The 16,319-nt window shown below is 55.1% G+C and overlaps 1 protein-coding gene across 4 annotated transcripts in view; it reads left to right on the top strand.

Annotated features, from left to right (window-relative positions):
• The window catches only part of CPNE5 (copine 5), an 88,792-nt gene extending 75,048 nt beyond the window's left edge, over positions 1–13,744 (top strand). For all 4 annotated transcript variants that reach the window (XM_082732108.1, XM_082732110.1, XM_082732109.1 and 1 more), the window contains 8 exons: positions 2,732–2,793; positions 6,762–6,808; positions 8,279–8,460; positions 9,294–9,421; positions 9,657–9,759; positions 10,346–10,403; positions 10,835–10,908; positions 12,046–13,744. In XM_082732108.1, coding sequence (XP_082588234.1) covers positions 2,732–2,793; positions 6,762–6,808; positions 8,279–8,460; positions 9,294–9,421; positions 9,657–9,759; positions 10,346–10,403; positions 10,835–10,908; positions 12,046–12,264 — 873 coding nt within the window. In that variant the 3' untranslated portion in view covers positions 12,265–13,744. The remainder of the gene's footprint in view (positions 1–2,731; positions 2,794–6,761; positions 6,809–8,278; positions 8,461–9,293; positions 9,422–9,656; positions 9,760–10,345; positions 10,404–10,834; positions 10,909–12,045) is intronic.
• Positions 13,745–16,319: the final 2,575 nt, after the last annotated feature.

Below are 16,319 nucleotides of genomic sequence, written 5' to 3'. Positions count from 1 at the left end.
CTATTCAGCGGGAGACCTGCTTCTGCCTCTCCCACTCTCCCTGCTTGTGTTCCGTCTCTCGCTGTATCTCTCTCTCTTTCTGTCAAATAAAGAAATAGAATCTTAAAAAAAAAAAAAAAAAAAAAAGAAGGTAAAGGGTTAAGGAATGCCAGAGACAAAACTATTTTATATTAAGTAGTCAAGGAAAAGCTTTTCTCTGAGAAGGTGACATTTGAGCAGAGATTCAAAGGTGAAGGAGCAAGCATTGGGGCTACTGGAGAAAGAGAATTCTAGCTGTGGGGATAAGCACATGCTGCAAAGGCCCTGAGGTGGAGGCCACGGTGCCTGTCTCAGACAAGCCAGCGTCTTTCCCCTGCAACTATATTCAGAGTTGTACCCCTCCTGTCCCTTCCTACTATGGCAGTCCAAAGCCCCAGAAGCTAATGCGACCACAGTTAGTCATTGGATTTAAGCAAACTGCAACTCCAGACCTGGATGAGGTCCTATTCAGGGAGCTCTGCGGCTTTCTCTGAGGTACCTTATTGTCTCCATCTGTAAAATGGGTTCATAAATCATCCCTACCCTCCTTACTGCACTGGCTGGCTATGACAGAAGGCTGGAAATTCTCTTTTCACTCCAAGGAGATGAATTGTAATGGCTGGCAGACCCCCAGAACTTTCCCACATATTCCCGTGTCCCTAGGGGAGGCAGCACTTTCCCCAGCTGAGAAATCCTGGATGTACAGCTCAAAAAAAAAAAAGAAAGAAAGCTTGAAAATCACTGATCTTCTTCAGTCTTCTTGAAGATAAGGAAACTGAGGCCCAAAGAGGGGACACGATTTGTCTCGGGCCAGTCTTCAACATAAAAAGTTAGTCAGGGTCCCGGATTTTTTTTTTTTTTTTTTTTTTAAGATTTATTTATTTGAGAGAGAGAGAGACCTCACATGAGCGGGAAGGGCAGGAGAGAAAATCTCAAGCAGACTCCCTGCTGAGCACATGACCTGAGATCATGACCTGAGCTGAAATCAAGAGTCAGATACTCAACTGACTGAATGACCCAGGTGCCCCGGTCCAGGACGCTTATTAAAATGCATATGCCGAGTCCAGTTCCCTAGGGTTCCATTTTAGGAGGCCTAGGCTGGGGCCCAGGAACCTGCGTTTAGTGCTTCTCATACCTTCCTTACTATGTGCAGAATCTTCTGGGGACCTTGTTAAAATGCCAAGAATCTGCATGTCTGCATTTCTTTCTTTCTTTCTTTAAAAAGATTTTATTTATTTATTGATAATTTTTTTGAGAAAGAGCACAAGCAGAGGGGAAAGCAGACTCCCCACTGAGCAAGGAGCCCAATGTGGGGCTCCATCGAAGGACCCCAGGATTATGACCTGAGCCAAAGGCAGGCACTCAACTGACTGAGCCACCCAGGCACCCCTGCATGTCCACATTTGTAGCCAGCATCAGGATGCTGGTGCTGCTGGTGGGGGTTCGGGGACCACACTCTGAGCAGCAGGATCCTGGCTCAATCCGTATGGTCTGGCAAGTTAGGAAATTACTTCATCCGAGGGCCTTGGGGTTCAACCCCACCTGCAGGTTAGACTCGTGTGAGGAGCTTAAAAAGGATCCAAGGCCAGAACCCTACCCCCGAAACTGATGTAACTGGTTTGGGTTCCTCACCCAGGCTGCAGGAGGTTTTCAAAGCTCCCCAGGGAGTCTGGTGGTCATCAGTCAGGGTAGAGGCCACAGCCATAGTCTCCTCCTAGCGAAAGGAGGCTTTGTTCATCCAGGTGCCTAACACCCTAACCACGGCAGGTAGGGTCTCCAGGGCCCAGCACAGCACCCACAAACCCTCCTGTTATTTGGGTTGATGTCAAGCAGAGGCCCTCTCTGGCCTACCCAGAGAGTTTGTAAAGATAGCAGAGCCTGCACCAGTAGGGAGTTCCCCAGATTCTAGGGTAGAGCTCTCCGACACAGGTAAAGGTTTCCTGCCCCAACCTTGCCCCATTTAATTGATTTTGGCAGCCGGGTTTTCACTTACTTGTCCTCACAGTCCTAAATCATTATTGTAATGAGCCTACAGGTAGCTGCCTGTCTAGGCACAGTCAATGCCAAAGCCATCAGGGGGCAGGGGTGAAAAGGCGTCTGCTCTGGGGCGGGGGCCCAGGTCGGTTACCTCCCGGGGAAGAAAAGGCTGCTTATGAGGATCTTGGGTTCGAGAAGGTAGAGACCAAGAGATACCAAACAGGTGAGTTGGGACAAGTGAGACTGAAGATACAAGGACACACCAAAGGGGCATGTTTTTCGGATGGATGGTTCGTGGGACAGGGAGCTCCTCAACATTGGCAGGTTGGTAGTGCCATGTCGGGAAGACCCCCTTGCCTTCTACACTCCATGCCGGTATCCACTTGGGGGAAACTTGTGCTCTTGGCTTGAGCCTCCATGCTTCAGGGACAGAGGGCGGGCCCTGTGGGGGTGCAGGTGGGGTCAAGGTCAAGAGGGCAGGCTCTGGAGTCAGACCTGAGTTCGCTTCTCACTTGGCTGGGTCCTGACAGTGTCCTTGGGCACACTGCCTCCCTCTTTGAACCTCAGTTTCTTTGGCTAGAAAATGGGATAACCATTGTGCTTCACAGGGTTGTTGTGGGTACTGTATGCAGTGGAGTGTGCAAAGCCGGCGGTGCTGCGTGCTCCCTCACTTGCAGCAAACCATCTCCCCACAGCTCTGAGCTCCCCACTGACCAAGCTTCCTCTTGTTTTCAAGGTCACGCTGCTTTCCTTCGCTGTGGAGTCTGAGTGCACATTTCTTGACTACATCAAAGGAGGGTGAGAAGAGATCCAGCCTGGTTTCTTTGGCTTTGGGGAGAGGGAAGGGGGCCCCACATATAAGCATGAGCAGCTCTGGCCGCTTTGAGACTCTGGACATAGCCTGTGAGCCCTGAGCCAACTCTAGTATCTGGCCTCAGACAACTTGCCCAGAGCCCTGGATGCTTCTGGATCCTGAGTGGCTACAGAGGGTGCTCCTGAGCCATGGAGGCCAGTCTGGGTCCCATCTGGATTGCAGGGACGGGACCCCGAGGTGGTAGGGACTCCATGACAAAGAGAACCAAGAGCTTAGGGAAGCAGAGCCCTGGATGAGGAAACAGGAGGCCCAGGCTCTAGGCGCTTCTTAGCCATGAATTTGTTAGATTACTTGGAGCAGGTCACTTCTCTTCCCTGAGCGTCAGTTTCCTCCTCTATACATGCAGAGATTGGAGTGAATTCTAATGGCCGTTCCTTCTCTGAGCTTCTGATGCCTGGTCTGGTGGGGGTGAGGGGCACTGATTAGCCTGCCCAGTGGCAGCAGGGACCTATGGGGGCAAGAGGTGCTGGGGGATGAGCCATCAGAGGGTCCCACAGCCAACAGGTGGTCAAACATGAGCTTAAGGAGCAGAAAGAACCAGAAGGGCTGGCATCCAGGCCAAGACAGGCAGGAGAGCCCGCAGGCTCTAGCCCACAGCTCATAGAAATAGAGACTGACTCCGAACTGAGGTTAGTGTGCTCTGTGCCAGAACAGGGGCCAGGTCAGGGTGTGGGGAGCTGAGAGCCCACAGGTGCAGGCAGGTGAGTGACTACACCTGTCTGGAAAGAAGACAGGCAGGACAGGTGCCAAAGGCTCATCCCAGCCAAGCGGGCACTTGGCTGCCGCCTTTTCCAGGGCAGAGGGAAAAATCGGGCCCTGGGAAGCCACACGTACTCTCCCATGACACCACACCCTGCTGCCTCGAAACTGGTTTCTAGGTTGCAAACTCTCCTTCTACCCGCTGAATACACACCTCTTCACAGTCACCTGGGGGCCTCCCACTGCCCTTCCTCTGAGCGCACTCCAGACCCTGCCTGGGCTCCCTTCCCCCATCAAAACCGCCCCGTTCCCTCGCCCATGAAGCAGCCTGCACTTACATTCTAGAACACCTGCTAATTTTCAAACAGTGCACATCCTATTTATCCTTCTTCTTTGCAAGGCGCCCCTCATGTACAGAACCCAGTGGGCAGGGCGAGGATGATTATGTCCATTTTACATAACTTGCTGGTGGCCACATGCCCAGCCAGCGGCAGGCCTCCTCCTGGCCTCACGTGCGGCATTGCTTCCACAGTCGTGAGTCATCCTGGCCCTGCCTGTCTCACAGCAGCCAGGTGGGCCAAGATGCCGGCAGACACAGTGGGGTGGAAGGGCTGGGTGCTGGGATGTCTCATCGAGAAGGAGCCCTCAGAGGCCAGCCTTCCCTGCGAAGCCGGCGCCGCAAGGCCGGGGAAGGTTCGGCGCTGGCGCCAACCCCAGGCCTTGCTCACACCTCTTCGTCCTCACCAGAGACCAGAGCCGGAGAGCAGGCTCCAGGGATCGAGAACTCGCTCACCTGCATGTCCAGACAGGCAGCTGATGGAGGCATTTGTCTCGGGCTCCTCTTCTCCCTGGCCTCCCTTCCCTGCCCGCCTGGCCCCAGAGGGTGGGAATGGCCACCTGGGCCCTGGCTGTGTTCTGCCCTGCTCTGCCCCAAAGCAGGGGGGCATGGAGAGCCTGCAGGGAGGCTTTCTAGCCCCTTCCTTCGCCAAATCATTTTGGAACCCAGAGCAGGGGAAGACCAGTTTAAGGGGTAAGACTTACCTCTTCCTTCACCCTGATTTGGAAGAGCCCAGCCAGTGGTGTCCTCAGTTGTGGTCCCATAGGCCAGAACCGCCCTCCTGATGGTGGCCCTGGGAGCAGAGCTCTTTCCCTGTAGCAAAGACAAGATCTCTTTACTTCCCAGGGAGAGATGACAACGAACAGTAGATGAATAGGACAGGTCAGCCGCTCTAACAAATAATCCCGTGACCTCAAGGCTTAATACAAACAAAGGCTTATTTTTTTATCCATGGGGTGGCAGGGGTGGGTGGGAAGATGTACCACACCATCGGTCAGGGACCCAGGCTCTTGCCATCTTATTTCTCTGTCTCCCTCAGAGTTTGGAGTCCCCTGGACACCCTGCCCCCAGGCAGCAGACAATGGGAGAGGGCGTGGGCTAGACTGCTCTGGCCAGCAGACCCAGCCCTGGGACTCCTGCTGGGTCCTTCTTCCTCCCTGGGGGACAATGGTTCCATGAGCAGGAGCTCATGCACAGTCGGGTGGAGAGAGGGCTGTGGCTGATCTTACATCGGGCCAACTTGGAACCACCCGAACAGAGCGTCCCCACCTGTGATCCCAGAACCGCTCCTCAGAATCCATCCGTGGAGGAGGGCAGGGATTGTCTGTTGAAGAAGCAGACTCTGGGGCCCCGTCTTAGGCCGACTGAACTGGCATCGTTGGGAGTGTGGCCCTGAGCTCTTCTTTCTAAACCGACTAGCTCTGTGGTCACTGGACAATGAGGCCCACAAGACAAGACTTTATCCAGGGGCTCCTGTCTTGTCAGATTCATTCTGTCAGTATCTAGCCTGGACCCTAGAGCAGCAAACCCTCAGAAAGCTTCAACCCTGAACCTGAATCTTTAAAACCAAGCTTTTTTATTATGGAAAATTTCTAAATACACTCAAAACTAGAGAGAAGGTATAACAAACCCCCAGGCACCCTTCACCCAGGTTCAACAGTTAACCGGCCCCTGGCTATTCTCCTTCAACACATGCTCCCTTTCATTCAGTTATTTTGAAGCAAATGAAGCAAATCACAGTCATCAGATTTTATCCCCCCAATACTTAGGGATATAGCTCTAAAATATAAGGACGTTCTCTTTGTAAAATTCAACTGCAATACTATAAGTAGTATAATTACACCTAAACATCAAATAGTTTCTTTTTTTTTAAGATTTTATTTATTTATTTGACAGAGAGATTACAAGTAGGGCAGAGAGGCAGGCAGAGAGAGAGAGAGGAGGAAGCAGGCTCCCTGCTGAGCAGAGAGCCCGATGCGGGACTCGATCCCAGGACCCTGAGATCATGACCTGAGCCGAAGGCAGCGGCCCAACCCACTGAGCTACCCAGGCGCCCTCAAATAGTTTCTTAATACCAAATATCTAGGCAGTGTTCCAACTTCCTATTTCTCTTATAAAGTTGTTCAGTTAGCTTATTTTAATCAGAAATCCGGGCAAGATCCATATATTGCAACTGGTCGATTTGTCCCTTAATTCTCTTTTCATCTGTTGATTCCTCTAAGCACGCGAGGGCTTGCTAAAACAGAGCCCTGCTCCCCACCAAGGGATTCAGATTCACAAGGTCTGAGGGGGGAGGGGACTCCCTCAGACTGGGTTTTACTGGCTGCTTCCCCTGGCTGTCATGGAACATGTTCCTCTGTCCCCTGTATTTCCTGTACACAGCTGGGAGAGAGCTCTGGAAGCTCAGTTGGATTCAGGTTCAAGTTTTTGGCAAGACAGCAGTATGGGGGGTATTTGGTTCTTCCCTCAGAGATGCATGATATCTCTTTGGCTCTCTTTTTTTGCCAAATAAGCGTTAACCCTGCATCTGACACTGAATTTGAGCGAGAAACACAGTGAGAACTTCACGGGACTCAGGTGGGCCCAGGGGCAGGGTTTTGGGAGGAAATAATTAATTGTCACCATGTGCCCACACAGAACACAGTCCGTTCAGAGAGCTTCAGACACTGCCTTCCTCTTAGGTTCACAACAGTCGTTTGTGGGGAGGCCGTGGCTGGCATGACTATCCCCGTTTTCCAGAACTGGAAGAAGATGAGCGACTTCACCAAGGCCACGTGTCCAGCAAGCTGTGGGGCTGGGGTGGAGGCCGGATTTTTCCCTGTCCAGGTGACTCCCCTGCTGCTCTTCCTCTTCCAGGACCCAGATCAACTTCACGGTGGCCATCGACTTCACCGCTTCCAATGGTGAGTGGGGGGATGGGCAGAGGAGTTGGCTCGGGGCTGGGGTCTGGAGCAGGGAGGGCTTCTCAGAGCTGTGGTAGTTGGTCCTAGCTGGGACCAGCTCTCCCATATTCTCTGGCCTCATCTTCACTGAAAAGGAGGTCCTTAGGGCCTGGGGAGCCAAAGGGATTACCAAGATGGTGAAGGTGTCCCCAGCCTGGACTGTGGTCACTAATCTGGGCTCTGGGCCCATGAGGAGCGCTGGAGAAAAGATGTTTCCTCATAGGATCAAATCTCACATCCTCCTACACAGCCCAGTCCCCAGGCTGGAGGGGAGCTCGTTGGTCATCTGTGAGGGCAGGAATCCCAGTTCCCAGCTTCGTTGGGGCTGCCCCAGCTCCCTTCCCACCGGGGACCTTCACCAGGGTGGGGCTCTGCCCAATTCACCATGAGCGACCAGTGCCCAATTTCACACTGTTGGATACACCTCCCTTGGAGTCTGGACCCCCGCTGGCGGTACTCCGTGCTCACTCTCATGCCTGTCAGAGCAGCCCCGGGTTGGGACTTGTGGGATGGGCCCCAGAGTCCTAGGGTGGTAGGATTCAAGGCTGGGAGGGGCATTGCAAGAATCCCACCTGCTCTGTCCTCACAACACTCCCATGAGGTGGGACTGTCACCCCCACTGCACACACGAGGACCTGAGACTGAGAGGTAAGGACCCACAGGAAGAGCACGCAGCTGGTCACAGGGAGAGACAGGATCTGTTGGTTGGCAGTCTGTGACATAATGCCTTGGAGGAATTAATAAGTAAAATGTGGGCTTTTCTCAGTGGGGATGAGGGCTACAGGGGTGACGTAAGGCAGCAAGAGGGATAAGGGAGTATTGGGGGAGGCTATGATTTTCAGGACGCACACTGGGAAGGGGACCACACTGGGAAGGGGACCCTTGAGTAGATGAAGCAAGCTACACGCACCTATACGGAAAAGTGTCCTGGGGCAAAGGGATATGCCACTGTGGAGGCCCTGAGGTAGGGATGGCAGGGGGCTGGGCCTGAGTGAGGGGAGGGGCTGGCAGGAGGCAAGGAGGGAGGTCACTGGAGGCCTGACCCCGAAGAGCCTGTGGGCTCCCCCGTAAGGACTGTGGGTCTGGTTCTGGGCAAGATGGGAGCCTTCAGAGCCAAGAAGAGGCATGGCCTCGTTCCTTGGGCTGGACTCCAGGCAAAGGACCGAAGCTGAGAGATGGTCTGGGCAGCCGCCTTCCCACAGGCAAGGGGATGGGGCTGTCACAGAGGACAGGAGAAGCCGGTGAGCGGGTGCATGTATTTTGAAGGCTTAGCAATCGATTTACTGAAGGATTGAGGGTGTGGCAAGAGAGAAAGAAAAGAGTCAAGGATAAAGAAAATCACGGGTGCCCCTGGAGACCCCCCTCTGCATTCTGAGCCCACAGTGCTTGGGGTGTCAGAAGCAGCAAATGTTCTCATGTCCCGTGTCGCAGGGAACCCGTCGCAGTCCACGTCCCTGCACTACATGAGCCCCTACCAGCTGAACGCCTACGCGCTGGCGCTGACTGCTGTCGGGGAGATCATCCAGCACTACGACAGCGACAAGATGTTCCCTGCCCTTGGCTTTGGGGCCAAGCTGCCACCCGATGGAAGGGTGTCCCATGAGTTCCCGCTGGTAGGAAGTCCTGGGAGGTCAGACCGAGGGCTGATCAGGCTCGGGGCTTGGCGACAAGCCTGGGGTGGAGGGCTCATCGTCCTGCTCATCATCCCTGCCCCAGGACAGTCAGTGCCCCCTTTGGAGGCAGGGTGGGTAGGTTGCCTGCTGGGGGATGGGTGAGCTCATAGCAGGGCCTCCAGAAGCCCACTCCCCACCTTGCTCACCAGCACCTCCCCTCCATGTCTGATGCCACTCACAGTGGGCTCTGGCCTCCTTTCCCTGACAAAACCAAGGAGAGGTGGAGTGGAGATGTGCTTGAACTACCCGTACCCCCCAAAGCCCCCAAAATAAGGGTAAAGCGGTGTGCACTGGGATAAGACAACTTAGGATGGTCCCAGGAGCTCCCTGAGTTGGTGCTGAGACGGGGGGCCACCTCCTCTCCCTCCCTCCCACAAGCTGGGAGCACTCCATCATGCCAGGCATGGTGTTGCATGCCAGATACAAGAAGACAGATCAGCTGCTGGTCCTTCCAGAGCTGCTCAGACCTGGCAGTCACTGGAGGATGGGGTGGTTTGCCCAAAGTTTCCTGAGGGGAGCAGCCAGGGCTCTCAGGGGGGCCAGTCTGAGCAGGAGCAGGGAGTGGGGCAAGGAGCGGGTTTGGGCTCTGCTTCCCCAGAGTGTGCGCTGCCCGCGGGGCTCCCTCCCCTGCCCACTACCTCCCACCAGGGAAGAGTCCTGGAGATCCCAGGCCCGCTGGCCTTCCCCACCCTGGCTGTGCACAGGCCCGGCTACCCTCCCTCCTCCTCCTCCCTTCTTCCTGGGCTCAGCCTTCCTCTCCTCGGCGCCCCCAGAATGGCAACCAGGAGAACCCTTCCTGCTGCGGCATTGACGGCATCCTGGAGGCCTACCACCACAGCCTGCGCACTGTGCAGCTCTACGGCCCCACCAACTTCGCCCCGGTGGTGACCCACGTGGCCAGGTGAGTGCCAGGGTCCCCAGACGCCCATCCCCAGCGGCTCATGCAGCATCCATCCACAGCTGTCCTCTCTGGAACGTGGGAGGGGCGTCTCTTCCATTCACCCACCTTTCAGGGAGCCCTGACCCTAAAGAGACTCTCCTCCCGCCAAAGAATCCCCCCCACCCCCTGCCAAGTGTTATGGGGGCGGGGAGGGGTGCAGAACGGGTCAGACAGACTGCAGCCCCCGCTCCCCCAGGACCGCGGCCGCAGTGCAGGATGGCTCCCAGTACTCGGTGCTGCTCATCATCACGGACGGGGTCATCTCGGACATGGCGCAGACCAAGGAGGCTATCGTCAATGTGAGCTGGGGGTGGGGGGCATGCCTTCCCACTTCTTTAGAGAAACCCCTGGGAGGAGGCTACGCGGGCAGTGAGATTTGGGGAATGGAAGGATCCTGTGGATGAGCTCTGTATCTAACACCCACCCCCCACATGGGCCATTCCCTCCCGATGCCTGTGGCTCCCTTGTTAATCTGTCTCTTGGACCCCTGCCCCAGACCCCAGCCCATCCCTGCCAGGAGGAAGTGGGAGCCCAGAGTGGGGGAGGCCCAGGAACATGACTCCCCTTACTGGGTGGGCTCCCAGTATAAGGGGCTACAGCCCCAGCTCCCACTTCTGGCTGCCCACATAAGAGATGTCCCACTTGATGGAGATGCAGGGACAGGAGAGGGGATGGGGGGTATCTCACAGAGGCAGACCTGGCACCCATTTCCCCCTCTTGACCCTCTCTTCCTCTCCGGTGCCCCACGGCTATTTCCCTTGGTTCGAGTCCCGGCCCTTTCATATGTTTCTCTGTGTGTCTTCATCCTTCTGTCTTCCATTTCTCCGTCCTTCTGTCCTTCTTCCATGGACCCACCCCATTCTGTCCCTCCTCCCGATCTCCCAGGCTGCCAAACTCCCCATGTCCATCATTATCATCGGAGTGGGCCAGGCGGAGTTCGATGGTAAGTCCCCACCCCCTGATGTTTCCCCAGAGGCATCACGCCCTTGGGAATGACCCTTCCCCAAAGAGTGAGAGCTCCTGGGTGGGTGTGACTGTCTGGGTGAGCAGGCAGGGTGTGAGGGTGTGTTTGTTTGTACAGGGAAGGGTGTGTCAGGGTGTACACCCATCCCATATCCCAAGGCTGTGGGGAGCAGGTCCAGTCCTTCCTCCCTCCCCCAACCCTGGGAACGGAGGGTGGGGGAGCCAGAGCACTGGGCTAGAAGTCAGAGACGCACCATGTTGGGCTCCTCCTATCTCCTCATTTCTAATGATGGGGTCTGGACTGACCATCTCTTCCTGTATTGGCCCGGGATTGGAGGACAAGCCCACTGTCCTGCCAGGCCCGGGTGCCCACCTTAATTCAGTGTACCACCAATGCCTGTTTTCACACAGCCATGGTGGAGCTGGATGGCGATGACGTGCGGATCTCCTCACGGGGGAAGCTGGCAGAACGGGACATTGTCCAGGTGAAGCCCAAATCCTGCCTGTCCCAAGGAAAATGCCCAAGCCCTTCTAGCCAGGCCAACCTCATACCCCCTTTTAGAAAATTCTCTGGAAAGGGGCCTTGGAGGGAGTTCCAGGGTGGTCTGGTCACCAAAGAAGGGAACAGGAATCAATCCTTGGGTCACACTTGTCCCCTGGCGGGACCCTTCCCTACCATGTCTGAGACTTGCCCCCAGTGTTTTTGCCCTGACCGGAATGGTCTGCCAAGGCCTCCCGGAGCCGCCAGGCCTCTGTGGTTTCCTGCAGATCACTTGGGCCCAGTGCTTGCGCTTTCCAGTGTCTTCTGTGGGGCTGCCTTCCCAGTGAGATGGCAAACCCCTCGGAGGCAGAGGAGGCGTCTTTAGTGTTGCCAAAGCCTTCTCTGGGCATTGCCTGGTTCTTTGTATCCATGTCTTACCCTCTCATGTAGGATGGCACACGTAGTAAGCAGACAGGTCTTTGTCCTTCAGGCGTCCCTGCCCAGTCAAGCCTCAGAACGCACCTTAGTAAGCACTCTTGTCTGTGAACCTCCTAGGAGATTGGAAGTAAAGACTGACGTTCCCCAGACCCCCTGGGGTCCTTCCAAGGTTGAAGACCAGTCAGGAGGCTAGACCCCAGAGCAGGGGCAGTTCTGGGAGTAAGGCCGGGGTGGGGGGACCCATGGAAGGAAAGGCCTGGAGGCAGACATGAGCTGAGGCACTCAAGGGTGGGTCACCCTCTGGGAGAAAGCCAGAGGAGTGTGACTGTAGGTGTCCGCCCAGAGACGGAGGAGAAGTAGAGCAAAGGAGACAGAGAGGTTGGGGTAGATGGGAAGGCCCATTTCCCAGAAGCCAGGGTCTTCATCCAGCATTTTCTGATCACTGGCTGAGTCCCTGTGCTTGGTGCCAAGACTTCGGAGCTAAAGGACTCCTGTTTAGGGGTACATCTTGGCATGGAATACGTGCCCCGTGATACCTCATTGAGCCAATGAGAGAAGAGCCCCTCAGTGTTCACCAGCAGAGGGCTGGCTGATGGAGAGGGCAGAGGTAGGGGAGGCATGGTCCTGGGCTAGGAGACTGGGGAGGGGGAGGGGCTGGGGTCCAGCCAAAGACCTGGCCTGACTGTACCTTTCCTCCGGCCAGTTTGTGCCCTTTAGGGACTATGTGGACCGCACCGGCAACCACGTGCTAAGCATGGCGCGCCTGGCCCGCGATGTGCTGGCCGAGATCCCTGACCAGCTGGTGTCCTACATGAAGGCCCAAGGCATTCGCCCGCGCCCCCCACCCGCGGCCCCGGAGTCCTCGCCTCCACGGTCCCCAGCCCACACTCCCCCTGCCTCCCCCCTGCACACACACATCTGAGCGCTCTTCCCAAAGGTCCCTGGCCTGTGGTGGGTGGCTCCCTGGGGGGAGGGGGGACAGTAGAAGCACAGCTGGGGTCCCCAGACCCCCTTGCAATATGCCATGCCTAGCCTTTGTAACTGTGTGTGCCTGGGAGGCCAGCGGGGGACAGGGCCCTGAAGACTCTGCTCTCATTTCCCAGCCTCGTGGCCCAAACCTGGGGAGTTGGAGGGTACATGTGGTGGGGGTGAGTTTTTGGGCCTCTGCCCTTCTCTGTCCCCCGAATACCTGGTTCTAGACCAGACAGGAAGGGGTTAACGATCAGGAGGATTGGGGTCCCCCTCAGTCCACCTGGGCAAGCCCATCTGTTCCTCCGTGGCCCTGAAGCCTGAACTGGGTCTCTCCCCTCTGGGGCCCTAGGATATCCCACCCTCCTGTGCCGTATACTCCTACACTTGGCCCCTGATCTCTCACTCCTCAGTATCTACCCCATCCCTATTTCCAGTGAAGCCTGTGAGGCTGATGGGTCTGCAGGGATGCCTGAACATGTGACCCCTTCCCAGGGACACTTGCATGCCATGGGAGCACAGCAGACCCATGAAGGGGAGACTGTGATGGGAGGGCCATAGGCCACATGATGGGCTAGGAATGGAGGCTTTTTAGATACAGAGTCCTTTCCGGTGCCTCTCGGGCCCAGAAGGATGCTGGCTTTAGATCCATAGGCCTGTCCCTGGTGTGGGCCCACAAGCACCTCTACAGTTGACTCCTGGTTCTAGGCATCCTCTCCTCCCGCCAAGGCTGCCCAGTGCCCTTGGAGCCCAGTCCTCTGCTGCTCCCCTGGAGGCCTTGGAAGGAGCCATCCAGCTCCAGCACTCCCATATTGCCACTTTCCCACAGGGATAGGAGACAGGAGTCCTGGGTTTGAGCCTGTGGGAACCCAAGCAAGGCCCTTCAGTCTTCTGGGACTCAGAAGTAGGGCAAGAGGGTTGACCAGATGGTTCCAGGTTTATCTTCAGCTTCGGTGTCCTGAGAGTTCATTCATGCCATGCCCAGCTTCCCCATCCCACGCCTCAGCAATGTGACCCCTTACTCCAGGCCGTCTTGGCCTTTAGGGTCACTCTCTTCCCTCCTGTCACCTCAAATCCACTCTAGTCCTTCAGCCTTGGGCTGTGAAGTCTGAGCCTAAGCCTCTGCCTCTGCTGTGGGGAAGGCTGGAAGGGTAGATCTCACCCCTGGGCCCCCCGAGCTGCCCAGCCTTTACCCACACAGGGAGCAAGTCATGCATGCCAGCCCCTCCCACAGCATGGGGCCCCTCAGCCCACGACATGTCCCATGCCTGGGTGGAGACCAGGCCCCCAACCTGTCCACTGCCCGACACCGCTTCCCTTCCCGTCATGCATGATGGTGGTGTTTCTATGCTGTCTGGTCCTGTGCCCGTCTCTGAGACAGTCTCTGTGTGGAATTTGCCTTAAACTGAAGTAAATTGGGTTCTTTTAGTAAAGTTCCTTGCTTTCCTTTCTCCTGTGAAGAACAAGTGTGTTGCTGTTTGACAGAATCCAAGCTCTCCTCTGTCTCTCTTCTCTACCTCTATCTAGCTCTCTTCTATTCTTTTGTTCGATTAAGGATTTCCTGAGCAACTACAATGTGCCAGGGCCTGGGCAGGGTGCTCAGGGTATAGCAATGAACAAAACACTTGCCCTGTCTCCGCACAGAGCTCACAACAGACACACAAATAAGATGGGAGGGCGCCTGGGTGGCTCAGTGGGTTAAGCTGCTGCCTTCGGCTCAGGTCATGATCTCAGGGTCCTGGGATCGAGTCCCGCATCGGGTTCTCTGCTCAGCAGGGAGCCTGCTTCCCTCTCTTTCTCTCTGCCTGCCTCTCTGCCTCCTTGTGATCTTTGCCTGTCAAATAAATAAATAAAATCTTAAAAAAAAAAATAAGATGGGAAAACCCAGGAAGCACATAAACAAATAGGTACATAACCTAATTTCAGGTGGTGGTAAGAGTTACAAAGACAAAGAATGGAGAAGAAGGGAGAGTGGTGTTTTAGGTGTGGTGGTCAGGGCGGGCCCCTCTGAGGAGGTGAAGGTTGGAAATGGGAGAAGGAGGCATGTTGGTATCCAAGGCAGGAGGAACAGCAAGTGCAAAGGCCCTGAGGGAAGAGGATACTTCACGTGAAGGGCAGTAGGGATGCTTATGTGGTTGGAGCTGTGTGAAGAGGGGCAGGGGCCAAGGATAGTTCAGGAGATGAGATGAGGGAGGCGAAGAATCCAGAGCACGTAGGCCCTTGTAGGCCATGGTAAGGGCTTCAGGATTACTGTGAGTGAAACAGAGCCAACAAAGAGGTGAGAGAGGTGAGTAACACGATCAGATTATTCTGGAAAACAAGTGGGTCACTTTACTACATTAGATCACTGACTCATCCCTCAACAAGCATTTACTGAGCACTGGTGCCAGGCCCGGCTCAGGTTTGGAGACACTGATTCACACATGGTTGCACCCTCCAAGGGTGACCTCTGCTTTGGAGCAGTGGACAAGGAAATCCTACCACTCTGGGCTACCCATGCTAAGCCCATGGGAGGGGCCAGCATCTTGGGCACCAAAGGGGCGCTCCTGACCCAGCCTGGATGACCCATAGGCAGGTGCCAGGAGCGCTTGTGTGTGATGGGACCACTCCTCTTTTCTGGCGGGATTAGCATGTGGACAGACTGTGGGCCTACAGATGTGCCCACATCAAGTGTGCAAGGTGCACAGCCAGATTGCACTTGAGGAGGATGGTAATCTCTCTCCTCCTGTTCCCTCTTCATATATAAATCACTGTGGCCTTCAGAGCCCAGGATTGTGGGGAAAGGGGACTTCCTCCTCTGGGCAAGCTCATGGTCAGATTAGCCCTCCAGCCAGCCATTTCCAATCTGCGCTTCACAAGAAATCTGGGACCAATTATACCAAAGTTTGGGACTTATTTACTTCTTATGATTTTATAGTAAATTAGAGCTGATTCATGGCTGTCCCTATAATTAGCTACCCCACTGACTTGCATTCCAATATGCTTTGAGTAAGAACCGGGTGGGGTCATAGCTCCGAAGGAGGGAGTTCCCAGAACCAGTGACCCATTTTGCCTCACCTTGGGTGCCTATGAGAAAGCGTCAAGAGGAGATGCCCACCGGGCAGGGGAATCAAGTCTCAGAGCCACCACCCCAGGGAGCTAAGGTCATCTGTACTGTGCTTAACACTGTAGCTTCCCTCCTGGGTTATTTCTCAAGGTGTGTTCCACAGAACGCTGGTTCTCTCACATGGATTTTGAGGACCTGCCTACTCTGAGCCCCTCTCAGAGAATCCCAGTGACCTTTGAGGTATTCAAGGCTCTGATAAGTCCTGCAGCAAAGAGACCCGTTTAAGTTGGTTTAACCCAGTGTTTCTAAAGCCTTTTGACCATAGAGACAGATTGTGTGTGTGTGTGTTTAGCCGTAACACTATTACCAAGCAGAACATGTTGTCTTGGGACTTTAAGTAGAGACAATTCCCCTGGTTACCAAACTAACACAGATTCTGAGACCTGCTTCCAGGAGGCCAGAGGGAGGTCCTGGAGTTTGGGAACTTCTCAGAGGAGATAGGGTAGGAGAGGTGGAGACCTTCAGTAGCTCTGGGAAGAAGGAAGTGTGTGCCACACTGGGAAGAGAAATCGCAGAGAAGAAAGGAGGCATTCAGAAATTCATGGCTTCAAGGTTGACCTTGTATTCGCTTGTTGGGGTGAGAGGTGTGTGTGACCCAGCTGGGGGAGGGCAGGCAAAGAGGGGAGAGGTCCCTAACGGGCTCTCCTGGCCTTGGGGCCCCTACCCCAATAGCAGCTGTCTCTTCCCCTCACCCCATTTTTTCCCAGGCCTTCAGGATTAAGGACCCCAGGCTGTTATTCTCTGGGTCATTCCTATACCCACATCTCTGCCTTTGGAATCCCTTTACCGACCTCTTGTCCCCTCACCTCAAATGACCCTGAATTAATAAAAATAAAATGATAATGGTAATAGTAATGATGAAACCCATACGCGCTTACGAAGCACCAGGCCTTCTAAGCACA

Source organism: Mustela nivalis, assembly GCF_964662115.1.
Source record: "Mustela nivalis genome assembly, chromosome: 5".
NCBI lineage: Eukaryota > Metazoa > Chordata > Mammalia > Carnivora > Mustelidae > Mustela > Mustela nivalis.
This window is presented reverse-complemented; position numbering and strand designations above follow the sequence as displayed.